The sequence below is a fragment of the Orcinus orca genome, chromosome 4 (assembly GCF_937001465.1).
Source record: "Orcinus orca chromosome 4, mOrcOrc1.1, whole genome shotgun sequence".
In the NCBI taxonomy this organism is placed as follows: domain Eukaryota; kingdom Metazoa; phylum Chordata; class Mammalia; order Artiodactyla; family Delphinidae; genus Orcinus; species Orcinus orca.
The window spans coordinates 15,831,197-15,848,193 of NC_064562.1; the positions used below are offsets into that span (position 1 = coordinate 15,831,197).

General features: G+C 37.0%; 1 protein-coding gene across 2 annotated transcripts in view; it reads right to left on the reverse strand.

The window, feature by feature from the left end:
* UNC5C (unc-5 netrin receptor C) overlaps positions 1-16,997 on the reverse strand; it is a 393,266-nt gene that overhangs the window by 44,160 nt on the left and 332,109 nt on the right. The window contains exons 7-8 of one of the 2 annotated variants that reach the window (XM_012535635.3): positions 16,768-16,932; positions 1,197-1,253 (exon numbers count right to left, since the gene is read on the reverse strand). In XM_012535635.3, the coding sequence (XP_012391089.1) occupies positions 1,197-1,253; positions 16,768-16,932 (222 nt within the window). The remainder of the gene's footprint in view (positions 1-1,196; positions 1,254-16,767; positions 16,933-16,997) is intronic. The other variant, XM_004276993.4, reaches the window with a different exon arrangement.

Genomic DNA, 16,997 nt, shown 5'->3' on the forward strand with positions numbered 1-16,997 from the left:
ATGGTGTGAGGTCAGCTGGGAGGTCTATCTCTGGGTAAGGCAAGAAGAAAAATCCTGTAAATGTTGCATGTTGCCTTAGTGGCATCAGAACATGCTCTGATCCAACGGCAAATGGTGATAAAAGCTGATCATTTAAAGACAACAAACCGATAAAATGAAACCTTTCCTGAATCCCTCAGACATCTTTGAGTCTCTATCATTAGTTTTCCGTGACCCACAAAAACTGTCAGCAAAATTAACCAAAGCTGGTCCCGTCACTGTGAAAGGTGATTAAACTGGTACTTCAGATGGTCAAGAACAACCTTCTTATGCTCAATTTTCTACATGTGCATTTTGCAGGAAGGGAATTTTCAGGTTTGTAGGTCCCATGGCTTCCTAAAAGTCACGGAACCACTACTCTCTCCTAAGACTCACAGCCACGTGGTTTATGTGGTGAAATGACTCTTCATTTTGATTGCCACCGGCCCACGTGATCACCCACACTCTCATGTCATGTATCTTCAACACACTAACAGTAAAAGAGAATTCCCTATGGGAAATCGTTCCATCTCTTTTAGGATTTTGTGTTTAAATGTACTGTATGTAAAAGAATCCCTTCTTTTTAAACAACTGTCTTTCCCAAAGTTTCTATAATACCTGCTCAAGCATCAATCAAGTCAATATTGACGGATCTTTTCAGGAAACCAGTGACATACCAAGCCCTCCTGGTTGTGTGAGCACTACTTTCAAAGTGCGGACTTCACTTTGCTGCTGGGTTTTATTTGAGGCCCTACAGCAGCATTCTGAACTCTGGTCAGAAAGTGTATCTAAATCTTTAATGTTTTACTTTGCCAGGCTGTAATTACTTATTCAATATTCGTGATTTCTAAGTCAACAGATCTGCATTTTCTCAGCGCTTTTCTTTTGAGCATTTGAACCCTGCCCTTTATTTAGATCCACGTATTTCATGATATGGTTTGTCAGCTACTGGGACTTAAGCTTTGAATGGGAGACTGATAGATTTTAAAGCTGGCAGAGGCTTGAAATGACCCTTTCTTCTTTTCAGCAGTGAAAATCTAATTTGTTTTTCATGTTAGAATATATTAGGCACCTATTTCCTGTGTGCACATCTGTGATCCAAAGAAAGGTAAACTTGAACTGGGGGCAATAACGTTAAACGATTATTCAGCAACATAAACACCAAACATCAAACTTACAAGAAAATCCATATTCATTCTGGGTTCTCTGCTCAGTTGAAATAGGATAAATGAAACCTTGAAAAGAAACAAAAAAATGAAACAAAAATGGGAACAAAATCAAATTAATGAGGGAAACAAAATGAGAAGCATGAAAAATGGTTTAATTAAAATAAAAGGAGAAGAAACCTGGGTCCTTTAAAATTCTGGTTCAGAATTATGATTTTGCATCTCCTGTCTGCTCTGGAGTCTCCCTAAGAATTAATAAGTAGGCAGATTGAATTTCAGAGCCCAAACGGGTCTCGAGTCACTAACTTTGGAGTGCTTAAAGTCCCTCTTTTATTGAGCATAAACTCTAATGGATCTAATTTATTTCAGACATCAAGGGTCATTAGCATAAGGAAAATCTTTTTTCCTTATCCCTGCCATATGCCTTAATTCCCAGGACATATTCAGGAAGGGTCTAAACAGTTTTTTCCTCTTTTATTTAATCATAACAGCTTGCTCTCGGTCTAATAGAACTAAAGAAGGCCTGTCGTCATTGGTCAAAGGTTAAATATCCATTTACAGAGCTGAGTAAGACCACCTCTCCTCCTTCCCTCTCAAATCTACCTTTTGGATTTTCAGTTGTTTCTTGTCCCTCCATTTAATAGGAATCCAATAGGTTTTGCCCAGGGACTGAACAGTTTGTCAATGCAATGGAAACTGGATGCTTTTTACTTGAAATCATTCAAAAATCAATAAGGCCTAGAGGTTATAAGGTTGTTTATTTTAGGGCTTCAGAGGAATAGTGTAAATTGGGCAAAATAAAAATCTCATCCCAACAGTAAATGCAGAAATAACACTAGCAGTTTTATTCTTCTTTCTTTTTAGTGTATTCCAAGGAGGAAACTGAGGATGATGATGGTGGTGATGATGATGACTGATGATAATAACAATAAATAATAGTAATAATGTGAAGTAGAAGATTGGGAGAAAACATTTTTAAAATGTGGAACATAAACTTTTTGAAATGAAAATCTGTGGAAAAATTTAAAGTATCACATAGCTGGCACCCACGGTTTCCTAATATTTAACATTCTGTAACATATGAATTAATCAAATGACACAGCACCATTTGGATTAATGGAATGAAGATGAATAAAAGCCAGGTGAATTAAACTTTCCGAGTAACACTCAAGGGCAAAAAATGTAGAGAAACTGCAAGAATCACAATTAATGGGTTCAAAATTAAAGGCCTCTAATGCTTTAACACTAAAGGTAACTCTAAATCGTGCCTTATGTAGATCTTCCGTAATTTGCTGAACACGCAGTTCTCACAAGCTATTTACCTATTTTGGGGAACTAATTCGGGAAAAACATGCAGTGCTACCTTAATGAAAGAGAGGTTTGCTGTAGCACAGACAGGTTTGCTCTCAATTAATTTTTAATGATTTATTTTAGAGCAATGATTGCAACCTCCTACTCAGTTTTATAAATATTATATTCCTTGTTCCAGTTGTCTGAGTCCATGTATTAGGTTTGATTTTCATTTTTTAAACACTTCTGTCTGGGAATAACCTTTTTCCATTTGTATTCTGTGAACTCAATAAAAGGACATCTGGGACATACACAGGCACAAGAAAAAAGGTTATTTTTGAAACCCAAAGACTTAAGACAATATAATTTCACTGCTAGTACAGGGACCAGATAAGTGATGTCATTGTTGTAGGGGTGATTTTAAGAGGAAGGATGTCAAAAGATTTTTCTTCTTTTGTTTTCCTTTGCACGTGAGAGGGCCCAGAAACAAGCGTCAAATAGGGTATTTGGGGATGGTCTGATGTTCACCATGAAAATTTTGATAAGAATCAGGGTGGGCCTGCTGGAGTAAGCAGAAGAGCTGTATCTTGTAAAGGCAGAAGCCGATCTCCAGAGAGATAGGTCTGAAATTTCATGCTGTGAAGCAGTTCTGGGTTCTCCTTGGCTTTCATCTCTACTTCCCAACATAATCCCGGCTCTTGACAGGCAGATCAAGGAATAATAAAAAGGAAATTTATAATCTCTACTTTCCCATGTTTCTGTAGATCTGGACCACTCAATAAATACTTTTGTGCCTTGTGGTAATTTATCTGAGACTTCTATTTCCAGGCACAGAACTGGAATCTATTCATTCGTTCGTTCATTCATTCACCTAACAAATACTCTTGAACCCTATTACTATATGCTGGGTTCTATTTTAGGCATAGGGGCACAATGACAAACAAGATGGGAAAAGTCACTGCTTTCATTCTTGTTTAACAAAATAAACAAGTAAACAAAATTATCAAGGTCATTTCAAATGCCAAAAAAGTCCTCTTGGAAAATAAAAAACAAATGTAATGTGATTGGAGATTAAAAAATGACCAACTTAGGGAATCAGGGAAGAATTTTCTGTTGAAATGAAATTTAAACTGAAGCTTGCACAAGGAGAAAGAATCAGCCAAGTAAAGATCTGGAGGGAACAATGTTCCATGAAGAGGGACAGTGGATGCAAAATTCCTGACATAAAAACGAAGCAGGGCTTCCCTGGCGGCGCCGTGGTAGAGAGTCTGCCTGCCGATGCAGGGGACACGGGTTCGTGCCCCGGTCCAGGAGGAGCCCACATGCCGCAGAGCGGCTGGGCCCGTGAGCCATGGCCGCTGAGCCTGTGCTCCGCAACGGGAGAGGCCACAACAGTGAGAGGCCCGCGTACCGCAAAAAAATAAATAAATAAATAAATAAAACGAAGCAGTCGGATGGTAGTGAGTGAAAGGAAAGAGGGAAGGGGTAGGCTCAGAGTGGGTAGCAGCCAGATCTTGTAGGCCTGGTGGTCCACCAGGAGGAGTTTCAATTTTATTCTAACTGAAATGCAAATCCTGTCATCAGACGTAATGCTGAAAAGATCACTTTGGGCAGCGAAGTGACAGGATTTTATGGATGGTTTCTACAAAACTTGGCCTGGGAGATGTCTATCAATAGGTGTATCAATATATTTAATGAAGTGTTTGCATGTGCAAGGTTCCTCTAAAATTAAAAAAAAAAAAAAGTCTATTAGTTATTTCTCACGGCTAATAGTGACCAATCTAGCCACACTGTTATTTTCCTACATGGGAAAATTTAAAACAGACAAGTATTAAGTACACTCACCAATGTGGTTCAACACCCCAATTTACTCTGTTAAAGAAACACTGATAAAGAGTTTTGGAAGGCAACTCTGTAAAACTTTTTCCATCCTTTTCAAAACCCTTCTGCAACTACACAACTAAAACATCCCTTAGGAAGCTGGGTATCAGAATAGAAGGGGATTACTGTTCTATCCCCCAAATGAGGGGAATATAGAATCACTTTCTAGAGTTTGTTTTTATACTTCTCCACCTGATCCGTCTTTCACGGAACAACAGGGAAAAATTTCTTCAGTTAATGAGGTGATCCTGTTGAGAGCAGTCCTAGCAATAATGAAAAATCGCATCTCTGGCAGAACACAGTGCAAAATAATTGTTTTTAGTGTCACTATCAACAGCCTGGTTCATAAGTTAGGGATTTCAGTTAACTTTCCTCCTACTTGAAAGGCAGGTCAATTGAAAAAGCACCTCAGCTATTGGCCAAGGCAGTGAAACTGAGTTTTTCAATCTCATGGACTTCAGTTTGAATCCTAGCCCTGTCAGTTCCTTAACTATGAGAGCTTGGTCAAACTAAATACTTCATTTCTCTAAGCCTCAGTTTTCTAATCTGTGTAAGGGATTATAAATATGCACTTCCATATAGTTGTGGAAAGGATAAATGAGATTTATAAAGTGCTGGTACATTGAAAGCAATCAGTGACAACCGTATCAATATCATTATGATGCACATTATAAGTACATGAAGACGATGGCTCTTAAGAGCAGGAGAGTTGACACAGCCTATTATTCAATAAAATCAGTAGGAAATTTGTTTGAATTTCAGGATTCCTAGTTATGACAGAGACAAGGAGCCCAGTTTTTCTGAAAAGCCACAAAAAATGGCTTTCTTTTAAGTACTGTCTACTCTCTCACCCTCTCCTTTTAAAGAGGTTTATTCCTGGCCTTTGTGGCTTCTGGCAAAGATACAAGGGCATGTTTCAGAAGCAAATTTCCAAGGCCAGAGAGCAACTTGATACTAAAATGACTTCTCAGCCAGAGGTGGTGCCACTTCTAAATGGGGTGTTTGGAAATAGGGCAGAAGAGGTGCTTTTGCTTCTCATAATGATTAGGGAGTTGTTTGAGGCATTTGGTGAGTGAGGGCCAAGGGTACTAAATGTCCTGCAATGGGAGGAACAGTCTTGCCATGGAAGACTCGTCTGGAACAAAAGGTACCTCCACTGATAACAACTTTCCAAAATCACCTCCCATGGACTGACAGAAGGAGCACAGAACAATAGTGGGTTGTTCTTAAATAGTTGGTGAAATGCTTCTTATGCTAAGCCATGTCATAATTGCTCAAAACATCTGTTTAAGAGATTATCCAGTTCAACTTTTATTCAGACGAGGAGAATCAGTCCCCAAAACGGGAAGTGATATTTTCAAGTTAAGGAAAGTGCTGAGACTCAAAGTTGGTTTCCATCCTCCTGTGAGTAAAGCTGACAGTGCAGGTTTTGCACTGTCCAGCTCTGGGAGGCCCTGTTCACGGTTGTGTCCACCGTGGATCTGGACTGTTAATGTAACAATGTTGCGGCTGACGGTAGTTAAATGACTTGAGGAAGGAATGACTTTCCTAATTTTCACCAAGTCATCCTTTAGACTAGAGATGGGGTTTGCCCATATTTTTCAGCTGATGTTCAACTGTTATAAAAGATGAGAGCCCATCCCAAGCATCTTAAAAAGGAAAGTGAGCCTTCCTTGGTTTTATACAGCAGCAAGTAATATCAAGTTATCCTTAAGTACATGGCTCTTAATTGTGCAATGTCTGAATATAGCCTGTTTGGTGGGTCTGTATTTGGGAAATCTCAGGAACACCATCAGGAACTATATGCAAATCTTCATTTCCCTAATAAACACCAACTAGATATTTCTAGTCTTAAATTTTCTTGTCATGCAATACGAATAATAGACAATAGTAAAAATGATGATTTTATGACTAAATTTTTAAAAGATAATGCAAACTGTTTTTATGCCATAAGTAGTGTTTTAATAGAAAAGTTATCAAGCAAATATGCCGATGTGAGACACGTTAGAACTTCCAAGCATCACTAGCCAGGTTTAAATTCCTCAAAACCAAGTCTACGCCCTTACTAACTCGCAAACCCCCAGGATGTTACAGTTAAAATAGATCATTTTTAGAATTCCCTCTTCTAACCCCTCTGTACCTGCAGACAGAGGAGCCAGAGCACAGAGCAATGAAGGGACTTGCCTCACATCACAAAGCTGGTGAAACAGCAAAGCGAGGGGCAGATCCCAGCTCTTAGGCTACAGCCCCGTCATTTTTATACGTATTGTCTAATGAATAGATTTGAATGAGGAGAGACAAGGAAATAATAGAAAAGGGCTTGATATGTTCATGGCTTAATTTGCAATTCAGTTATTGAATGAGGTAATGCTAATTATTTAGACTAGAAAATAACCTCTCCATTTGAAATGTTATCATTGATACCCATGAGAAAGTTAAAACAGAGATTTTCGCCCTTAAATAAAACAACGTCTAAATAGTGTCTTCTGTTGCAAGTGTGGGGTAAGCAAAGAGGTGTACCAGACTTGGGCATCTCTACTCTAATGTAATTGGAGAGCCGTGCTAGAATGATGTAGTTGTTAATGTATGATAATCACTTTGTATTTGGCACAGAACCTACCATAAATGTAAATATTTAAAAGAGAAACATTGTTTCCCTCAAAAATGATGCCAACAGGAAAAAAAGGAATAAACATCAAAAATTGAAAGGACACTACACATAAGAAGAAAATCACATTTTAAAGCAATGAAAGCACATTGAAAGCTGATCACCACTTGCTTTCAGCCTCCAAGAGCCCACATGGAAAAAGGCTTATTTCAAAATGAGACAGATGTGGGTTCATATACTGGCTCTTATACTAACTTGTGGATGCTGGTGGGCTCTTTCAATTTTATGCCTCGGTTCCTTCCTTACCAAGATAGAGCTATTATTAGCGGGATATCCAAAGTTCTGTTTGTAAGATTATTTTTTGTACCTTTTGAGTTTTATTAAGTTGAACTCAGGTCAATTTTGCTTCAGTTTTGCCACGTCTAACATAGTAGATCGGAGTTAGAAGCAATTAATGCCAGGGCCTTAAGTCATTATATTAGGTGGAAAGTGAATAAAATTAAAATTCCATCTGCAATTCCTTTAAACTAAAATATATATATGATACAGTAATTTTTACACTCTCTAGAGTTTGAGAACCATTGAGCCAGATTTAAGAGAGACATAAAAGGAAAGTCTTTATGTAGCCGTCTTGGAATTAACTCTGTCTTTAGATTAGCTATCAAGTTTGTAGCCAAAAGGAAGACGGGTGGAGTTTTTTTTACGGTGTTCCTGCTTGCCTTCAAGGTTACTTATTATATTTCAATATGGAGCTGTGTCTATGGCCTTAATACATGTAGACAGATTTTATGATATTGTGAGGATTAAATAAAATAGATGCTGAATTCATATCTCATATGGGGAGTAGTATATAAATTATGAATATGACATAACTCAATTCTAATTTATAAAAGCATTAAGTGTGTTCTGTAAAAGTCCTTGTTTTTAAATCATCAAGCTTTTGGTTAGTTTTAGAATATTTATCTATCTGAAGTACAATAGGCCACTTCAGAAGATCTGTCCTCACTTTTATGACCCTAGCATTAGAAGAATCTCTCTTCTCCATGGATTTTCCTCTCTCCTTGACCTGGCTGCTTGGTCTTTCATTTTGCCAGTGACCTTACACCAAGCCAACATATGTGACTTTTCTCATTCCAATTACATTTCTTCTGATGCAAATGTTCTCATTAAAAACCTCAAGGGCTATTCAAAATAAACATGACCAGATTTTTTTTTTTCTTTTAGGTTGGTTCTTATCTAACCAGCCCATCAGGACTGCACTAATGATGTCAAAGGTCAGGTCTGTCAAAGACCCTCACAGTCATTTATTATAATTTACCACTCTTCTGAGGGTTTATTTATTGACAAGGGCTTAAGGAACTCCAAATAAATGAATACATAAATCCTAGGACATGACAACAAAAATTGAAAAGAACATTTGCGTATCACTGATGTCAGTAATCTAAATTGCCACGGTAATTTGTGCTCCAGCTTTCACAGGACAGTGGGCCATGCTTCACTAACTGATCCACAGCCCTGTTCCTAACATTGACAACCACACCCTTCTGAAAGTGAACAGCAGGGAATGGACATCTCAAATATAAACCCCTTATCTCGTGACCCACAGAAGGTGACGAATAAATGTCTGAAATTTAATCCAACAGTTGAGTAAAATCAAACCCACAGATCAGCTGCCCAAGCGTTTTCAGTGCAGTATTTTCTATTCCCATCAACGCTCCTTCAGAAAAAGGATAAATTATTAAATCCAAAGGCAGTGATAAATAAATCCATAGTATTAAAGACATCTGATAGAAAAAGTAAAGTGATGAAAAGTCCTGAAGTAAAGAGGCCAGTTCCTAGCATACATCACCCTATCTGCTGGGTTTTTAGGCAAAAAGAAAACAAGCAAAAGCGCTGGCCTGCCCCTATGTAATCTTGAAGGAGTCTTAGCTTTGCTGCAGTTGTGAAAGGTGGTACCCTTCTTAATCCCCTTGGAGTTTACTTTGCATCCTGGAAGCTGAAGACTTTGCATTTGTCCTCTCACACCAATCTGTTTGGGGCTCCCTAGGTGTTCAGCAGGTTTCTGTGGGCTAAAGTTCCTAACCACATCCGTGCTTTCAAAATCAGGAAAATGTTTTACCAGAAAGGAAAAAATGAAAAAGTAAACCACACTCATTATACCGGAGACAGCAGAGCACTGTGTTGGGCAGCCAGTCCACGGACAGAATATTTATTTGCCAGCTGGGACACTACGCATATCAAGGACTATACAAACACAGCTATGACATCAACTTCTTCCAAACTATAGATAAAAGCACTCACTGTCTGACACTCACAATTATGCTTTCCTATCAAACTGCTGTGTTGACAAGAATTTCACTGGAAACTGACTAACGCCTTCTCAAACGCCTACCATAGCGGTGATAAACGCACCAGGCTAAAGTGAAGAGCAGCCTATTTGTAAAGTAAGTTACTTCCTCACATTAAATGCACCTGGGATTCTGGGGGCCCTGGTATGCAGTGTGTCCAGACTACAATTCACACACAGAGTTCTGCCACTTCCTCTGTAAGTGAGAATTAATGGAAGAGCAGGGTGACATGTAAATTTTTTAATGAGTAGAAAGTGCTAAATTTGCAGACTGCATAACATTTTAATTTCCCAAAGTCAGGCAGTTCACTGATGCAGGCACAATTCTAGGCAGTTCTTGTTTGTAAATTGCGATTTCTAATTTGTCTACTGTGGCATAAACCCTCTTCAGCAAGAAGGAGTAATTCTAAATTCAGATTTGAACTCTTACATATCTCTATGTGAGACTCCAATCTTCAAATGGGATTAAAAACCAAAGTCTGTAGGAATAGCTGCGGTAACGTAATAATCTACTTGAGTGTATTCATAAGTATATACAATGTACCATTTCTGGACCAAACCACATATATAGTCCTTAGGTTGCTATTTTCAAAAGTAAGAGGTAAGCATGGATTAAACCATTATATGCCAACCATAACAGAGCAGATCTTACTACAAATTCATTATAAAGATTATAAAAGTTAAAAGTTATCAGGTCTTGGTAATACAGTCGTATTTCAACATAAATGGTAAATACGCTTATTGGCTTAGCAGTTTGGGGGATTGTCTTAAGTGCTTTTTTTTATTCTCTTGTACCTCTTTCTGTGTCTAGTGTGTCCGCTCTCTTTCTCCCCAAAACCATTTTATGCAAATCCTATTTCCAAACCATATGGCAAGAACTGGAGCTACTTTCATATAATCTTAGAGATGATATAAAGAAACCTAAATGGGTACACAGCACAAGAGACCTTCCATTACTGCCTTCTGAATAAGATACACTATTCTGTAGTATTGTTAAGTAAAAAACGGTCTTATCTATTATTAATGTTAACTTTCTTGTATCCAAGATACCAGACATGTGTGCTTATTTTCAGTAGTGAAAAACACTCCAAGTCATTTACCCTTTCTTGTTCAAGGCAATCCGTATCTCTTAGCATACCTAAGAACTCCAATATTAAATTTTGTTTTCTAATTAGCAATGTGCTTATAAACCAATAATGCCCAACTTCTTTCTGGTATATTAAGTGACGCTTAACAGTTTTTAATTATCCTTTAACAATGTATTCTAGTGAAATAACACCAATTCCTGGAAGTTCTTAATTTGAAAGTGGTGTCTCCAGTGTAAGTACTTTTCCAGACCACTGAGGATATACCCAGTGTAATATATACATGATACATGTTATACTTCAATAACTAATGTGTTTGGACAGCTTAAAAATTTAGTGGAGCTTCTGAAATTGCTTAAAGACCATGACCTTTTTTCACAAATGAAATTATATAGCACCACATAATGAATCCAATTTACTAAAGAGTTTAAGAATAAGTATGGTTGCAAGGACAGAGTGATATGTATATGATAAGCAACTAGGAAATAATGCAAAACTGTAATTCAGTTCCAAATCCCCATGTCTTCACAATCCTTTTGTATATGTACTTGGTTTACTGGCTATAAGTAACTCTTGCCACCAAGGATTTTATACAACTAGGATTTTATACAAGTATTTTATGCAATTACTTTTTATGTAACCTAATCTAAATCTAATCTAATTTGAATCAATGTGACCAAATTCCCAGGACAGATCAGTGATATTGCTACATCTCAAATAACGAAATGAGACTCCTGTTTCCAAGATCATGCAGTTGTTCTAGCCAATCCTCAACACTCCTTTTTAAAAAGTCATTTACAATTATAAGCATAATGAAATACTAAATACAAAGAATATTGAGAATTGAAAGCATATTGAAAAAGAAAAAAATTACCTGTAATCTCACTAGCGTAAATAAATAAATTTCATTCATCTTTTTCCCTAAGCTTACTTTTATATAGTTATGACTGAATGCATACATAAATCCATATTCTGCTTTTCCATGTTAAACCACCATAAATATTTTAGTGGCTATATGATATTCCACCTTATGGAAATAGCATTTATTACTTAATCATTGCTCTAGTATTGGACTTTTGTGTTTTTTACAATAAACTACAAAGAATATGAACGTATTTGGCACATATACTTTAGGTATTCATGTTAATTACTTAAAACTTATTCACTGATACAGGATTCTTGGATCAAAGGAGAGGAATAATTTTAAAGCTCTTAACTCATATTGTCAAACTGCTTCCCCAAATAATCACAAAAATTTGTGTTCCCATTTGCAAAATACAAGAGATTCTACTTTAGTGCACATTTGCTAACATTTAGCATTATTATATCTTTAAAATATTGAACAATTTTGTAAATAAATAACCTCGAAGTCTTTTGGTTAAAAACTTCAGTTGGCATTGAGGAAACATCTGTATTTTTAAGATGTCTTACACAAAAAATTTGGTAAACAATTTAGAAAACTTTTAATTATCCAACAAAAAATTAAACATTCTAGGAGCTTCCCTGGTGGCGCAGTGGTTGAGGGTCCGCCTGCCGATGCAGGGGACGCGGGTTCTTGCCCCGGTCCGGGAAGATCCCACATGCCGCAGAGCCACTGGGCCCGTGAGCCATGGCCGCTGAGCCTGCGCATCCAGAGCCTGTGCTCCGCAGCGGGAGAGGCCACAGCAGTGAGCGGCCCGCGTACCGCAAAAAAAAATTAAACATTCTAAAAACTATAAAGTCTAAGGGAAAAAAAGTATCTAAATTAAAACTATGAGCAAAACCAATCTCTAATATGTGTTACTTAGGCAAAATGGGAAATGGAATTAAGAATGGCCCAATTAGGGCTTCCCTGGTGGCGCAGTGGTTGAGAGTCCGCCTGCCGATGCAGGGGACACGGGTTCGTGCCCCGGTCCGGGAAGATCCCACATGCCGCGAAGCAGCTGGGCCATGAGCCATGGCCACTGAGCCTGCGCGTCCGGAGCCTGTGCTCCGCAACGGGAGAGGCCGCAACAGTGAGAGGCCCGCGTACCGCAAAAAAAAAGAATGGCCCAATTAGATAGTCAAAGCCATTAATTGGACATTTTAAAATAAAGATAGAACTACACTGTAAGTTCCATTTCTTAACTTTCAGTATTTCTCTATAATTGTGATTTAAGTATGTCTCTCATAAACAATGTAAAACTGGATTTTTCCTGTAATTCTGAATTTCCTTTAACAGGTAAATTTAATTCATTTACATTATTATCCTTGATATATGATAATCCCTAATATATACCATCTTATTTGTTTTCATTTAACTATACGTTTTCTTTCCTTTTTGCTCCTTTTCTGCCCTTAAAAATCTTATTTTGAATTTATATATTCAACCTTTATGTGTGTAGTCAGTCTTAACATTTTAATTGGGACACTTGAATCAGTAAAGCTTAACACAAGTAGTATTACTGTTCTTTTCCTGAACAACACACAAAAATTAGAACATTTTAACTTAGATTACACCTTCCCATATTCTGTGTTAATGCCATCTATAGTTTAGTTCCATTTTATTTTTAACTGCCCCTTAACTGGTCCCTCAATTTTTTAAAGAATCGATTTTCATATTTTTAGTAGTTTATTCATTAAGAGTTTGTGAGTAGTAAGCTCTAATCTTGATTATCTCAAAAACTTTAAATTTTGCTCTCTTGAATAATAAATGTGGGACTTTTTCATTCTATCTTCCATGTGTTTTAACCTACCTTTTATATAATCACTCATTCTATCTTTCCTCCTTGTATTCTGAAAAGTTTCATGAGATCTACATTCCAGTTTACCAATTTTCTCTTCAGCTTTATCTAAAGCTGCCTCTGATCTGATCTGATGTTTAATTTTCCATTGAGTTCTAACTTTCAATGGATCACATTCCATTTGATTTTTCCCCAAATCTGTCTGTCCTCTTTATAATATTCTTTTCTTTCATTTGTGCTTATATTCCTTTTAAAAATAGTCTGTCTTTTAATTTTTATTTATTTTATAGTCTCACTCAGATTGCTGTAGGAGTCCATGTTATTAAAGTACTAACTCACCTATTTATTATGTTGCCAACTCTCTCTTACAGCAGACTATTCCCTTGGGTGATACAAAACTTTATGTTGTAAATTCATTTTCAGGAGTGGGCTATCTTTATCATAGACCAATGCACTTGGGTTGTGAAAAGAACTCTAGAAAATGGCTTGCTGTTCACTTCCGCTGGTACCCCAGTTTTACTAACTTTATAAACTGCACATACTTTGCTTTTTGTTCCCTGTACTGTATCTTAGACTCCATACCCAGAACTGGGTGTCGGAGTGTGGTTTTATCACAGGTTTAAGTGAAGACTTCATTTTTCTCTTCTCTACCGTGAATTTTCCTGTAGCTTCGCTGGGCTGATGGGTAAAAAATTTCTAGTTATTTTTCATGGTGAGAGCAGCCATTTATGAGACCCAGTTTTATTCAAGGTTCTGGCTTTCAACTCTCAGCCTCAGAACTGAAATCCTAAAGTCTAATCCCTAGGACTTACATCCATGTCTAATGCTCCTCTTGGTTATTCTGGTGTCCACTCACAGAGGTATACTTCTCTAGATTTGAGTTCCTACTTCATTTCTGCCACTTGAGGATTTCTCTTTCTTTTGAGCTTGATATGCCCTCTCTCTCTCTCTCTCTCACACACACACACACACACACACACTCCAAATGTGTGTATGTCTTTTAAGTTTAAACATTTTATCCAATATTTCTACATATTTTGAGTCAAAGGTATTTATAATGAGAGAAATGGCTAAGGAAGAAATATGTCTGAATATTATTTTGAACAAATTAGTGAATAAACACTGAAGCAATATTTTCTATATATTTCACATTGTATTGCTCTTAAGTACCAATCTGACTTTTAAAATATACTACACTGTGTTATCTACGTAACTCTGAATTCTACTGACATCCATTATGAACTCCAAATTTCTCCTTCCTAGCAGTATATCTACATTTATATCCAAATCATTTGTAGACAGTTTTGAGTAGATTCAGAGGTTGTACTGCCTCCCTAGTCCAATGGTAAGTAGGCTAGCTTTACTTTGAGATAAATAGCTCTTTATCAGTATTGCAATATTATCAGTGCATTGAAGACACTAATTTTCCTAAAGTACATAAACATTAAATGATAACTCCTAATTGTCAACTGCAAGTTTCTAGCTCTTTTCTACTCCCATTCTTTTTCTTAATGCAGACCATGTCCCTCTTACAAGTTTGGTACTTACACTATCAGAAAGCCTTTTGTTTTCCAAAATAAGGACCAAGAACATTATCATTTCTTTGCAAAACTTTGTCAGCAATACTATGCCAGAAACACCCAGCTTACTGGTAAACAGAAACTATAGCTTTCACTGTAAAATACTATAATTATTCAGTGCAACAGTATCTGAGGTTTTTATCCCTGAGGAAATCAATAATAGCACAAACTACAGTTCTCCTTTGCACTAGAGTAGATACAGCAGGGCAGATGAAAGAGTTTATTGACCTAGTAGAGACTGTTACTACAGCAAATCAGAATTATGAAAGGAAACAGCTTTTTAACTAATTAATTCAAACACCCAAATGTTCCAGGCTAATAGGAGACTTGATAAATAAACAAATAACACCTCTTGTAGCCTCATTTCCTTTCCTTACTTACACACACACCTCATGCCATCATTATTGGTAAACATCCAATCATTAGAAAAAATTCTATTAATGCTGTAAGAAATCAGCTAGATGCTAAGGGGATGCTATGTCATGAAAGTCTTAACTTGAATATTTCATGCTTGTATTTGACAAATGTTGTAATTTATAATGTGTCATTTGTGTAAGTAATAAAAGGCCCAATGTTCCATCTTGCAGCATTGTATTCCTTGTTAAATATGTTGCTTTAGGAATTTAAAATTATGCACAATAGAAATAGTAGGCATTAAATCACCCAAAGTTGAAAAGTATAATATTGAGAAAGGGAGTGACAGAGAGAAACTTCAAATATTGCTACTTTCAATCACATGAATCAATTTGCTCAGCATTACAAGAATACTAAATTATAAAAATGTTAAAAAAATAACTTGTGTATGGTATGTTTTCATTTTAATCGTCAACTCAGAGTAACACCAAGAGGAACAAACCCTGGATCTCTGGATAAATGGTTAGTAAAAGAGCTGTATTCTTTTCATTCTGTGTTTCTGGTACAAACTCAGATGCACAGCAGTCGTTCCCAAATCACAACCAGAAGCTATGCTTTACACCCAGCTGCAGTCTGTTCTCAAAGAATACCATGTACCGTGGACAGAAAAATAAGAGGCCCACTGGATTTTTATTCTGTGTCAGCAATGTAATTACCTATTTGTATTTTAAGTAAGGTTTCTTTTTAAAGGTCCCTGTGTGTATAGACTCTGGAAAGTAAACAGAATTTCATAAATGTGCTAAAAATATCTTATTCTTAAATGACAAATACAAATATATTCCACAAGCAATCTGTAATGTGTTATAAGAAATGTCAACATTTGGCTGCCATTAGGTAAGATCCAAAGACAGCACACTGTTTGATCCATTCGTCTGTTATAGGTGTGATTTCAGAACAATTCTTAGTACCTTAATTCATGGTCATAAAAGGGATGGTAAATTCTGTACATCTAAGGGCTCCTCAATAGAGGAGTGAGAGTCTGCAAATATGCAAGTCAAACCATCTCATTAAGAAAATCTAAGGAAAAAGGCCATGAAAAATGTGGAATATTTAGCTTATAGCACCTATTATATTCTTGAGCCAATCGTCTACACCCATTTTTAAAAATTTATGTTTTATAAACATTAGTCCCTTTAGATAAATGTTATAATTTCTAATACAAACCCAGCATATTCAAGGTGTTGTGAAGATGTTCACACTAAACACTTGTAAACTGGTAAATCTACTTGCAGAAATATTTCCTGTCCTTATACATATATTTTAAATTTCATGGACACTGGTTCAGTAACAGCCATGAATTAGAAATAAATAGCTTACTTTTTGGAAGTCATGTGACTCTATGAGGAGTTTAGGGTGCCCTTTTGTGCACTATAATAAAACTGAGTAGCACTTCCCTGCCCTGAAAAGAATGACAGCCCCTCCATGGAAACAACTAAATCCCTTTTTGCTCATGGAAAAGCAATACTGTGTGTGTCATCTGTTAACTGGATACAGTTATTTTTCATACTGTGTTCTGGGAGATTCATTTTTTTCAATTTTGACAGAGACCCATGATATTGGTATAGTACTGCATTTTTGTTTAAGAAATTTTTATTTTTTGATATTTCCTTTAAAGAAATCCAAATGGTTAAACCCCAGACCTCCCCAGTGTCTGTCGTTTGCTCAAATAGACTTACTCTGCATGCACAGACCATCCGTGCAGTTCTTGGATTGCAGGACGAGGCCATCGCAGTCCTTGCCTCCGTTCTTAGGGGCTGGTGCCGTGCACTCCCTCCTGCGCCAGTGCGTGCACTCGGTCCCACAAGTTGACCACTTGCTCCATGAGGTCCACCTGCCATCCACTGCCACACAAAAACCAGCATCGGGTCAAAGGGAGAAGGAACTTTTTGAGGGCAGAGAGGAGCAG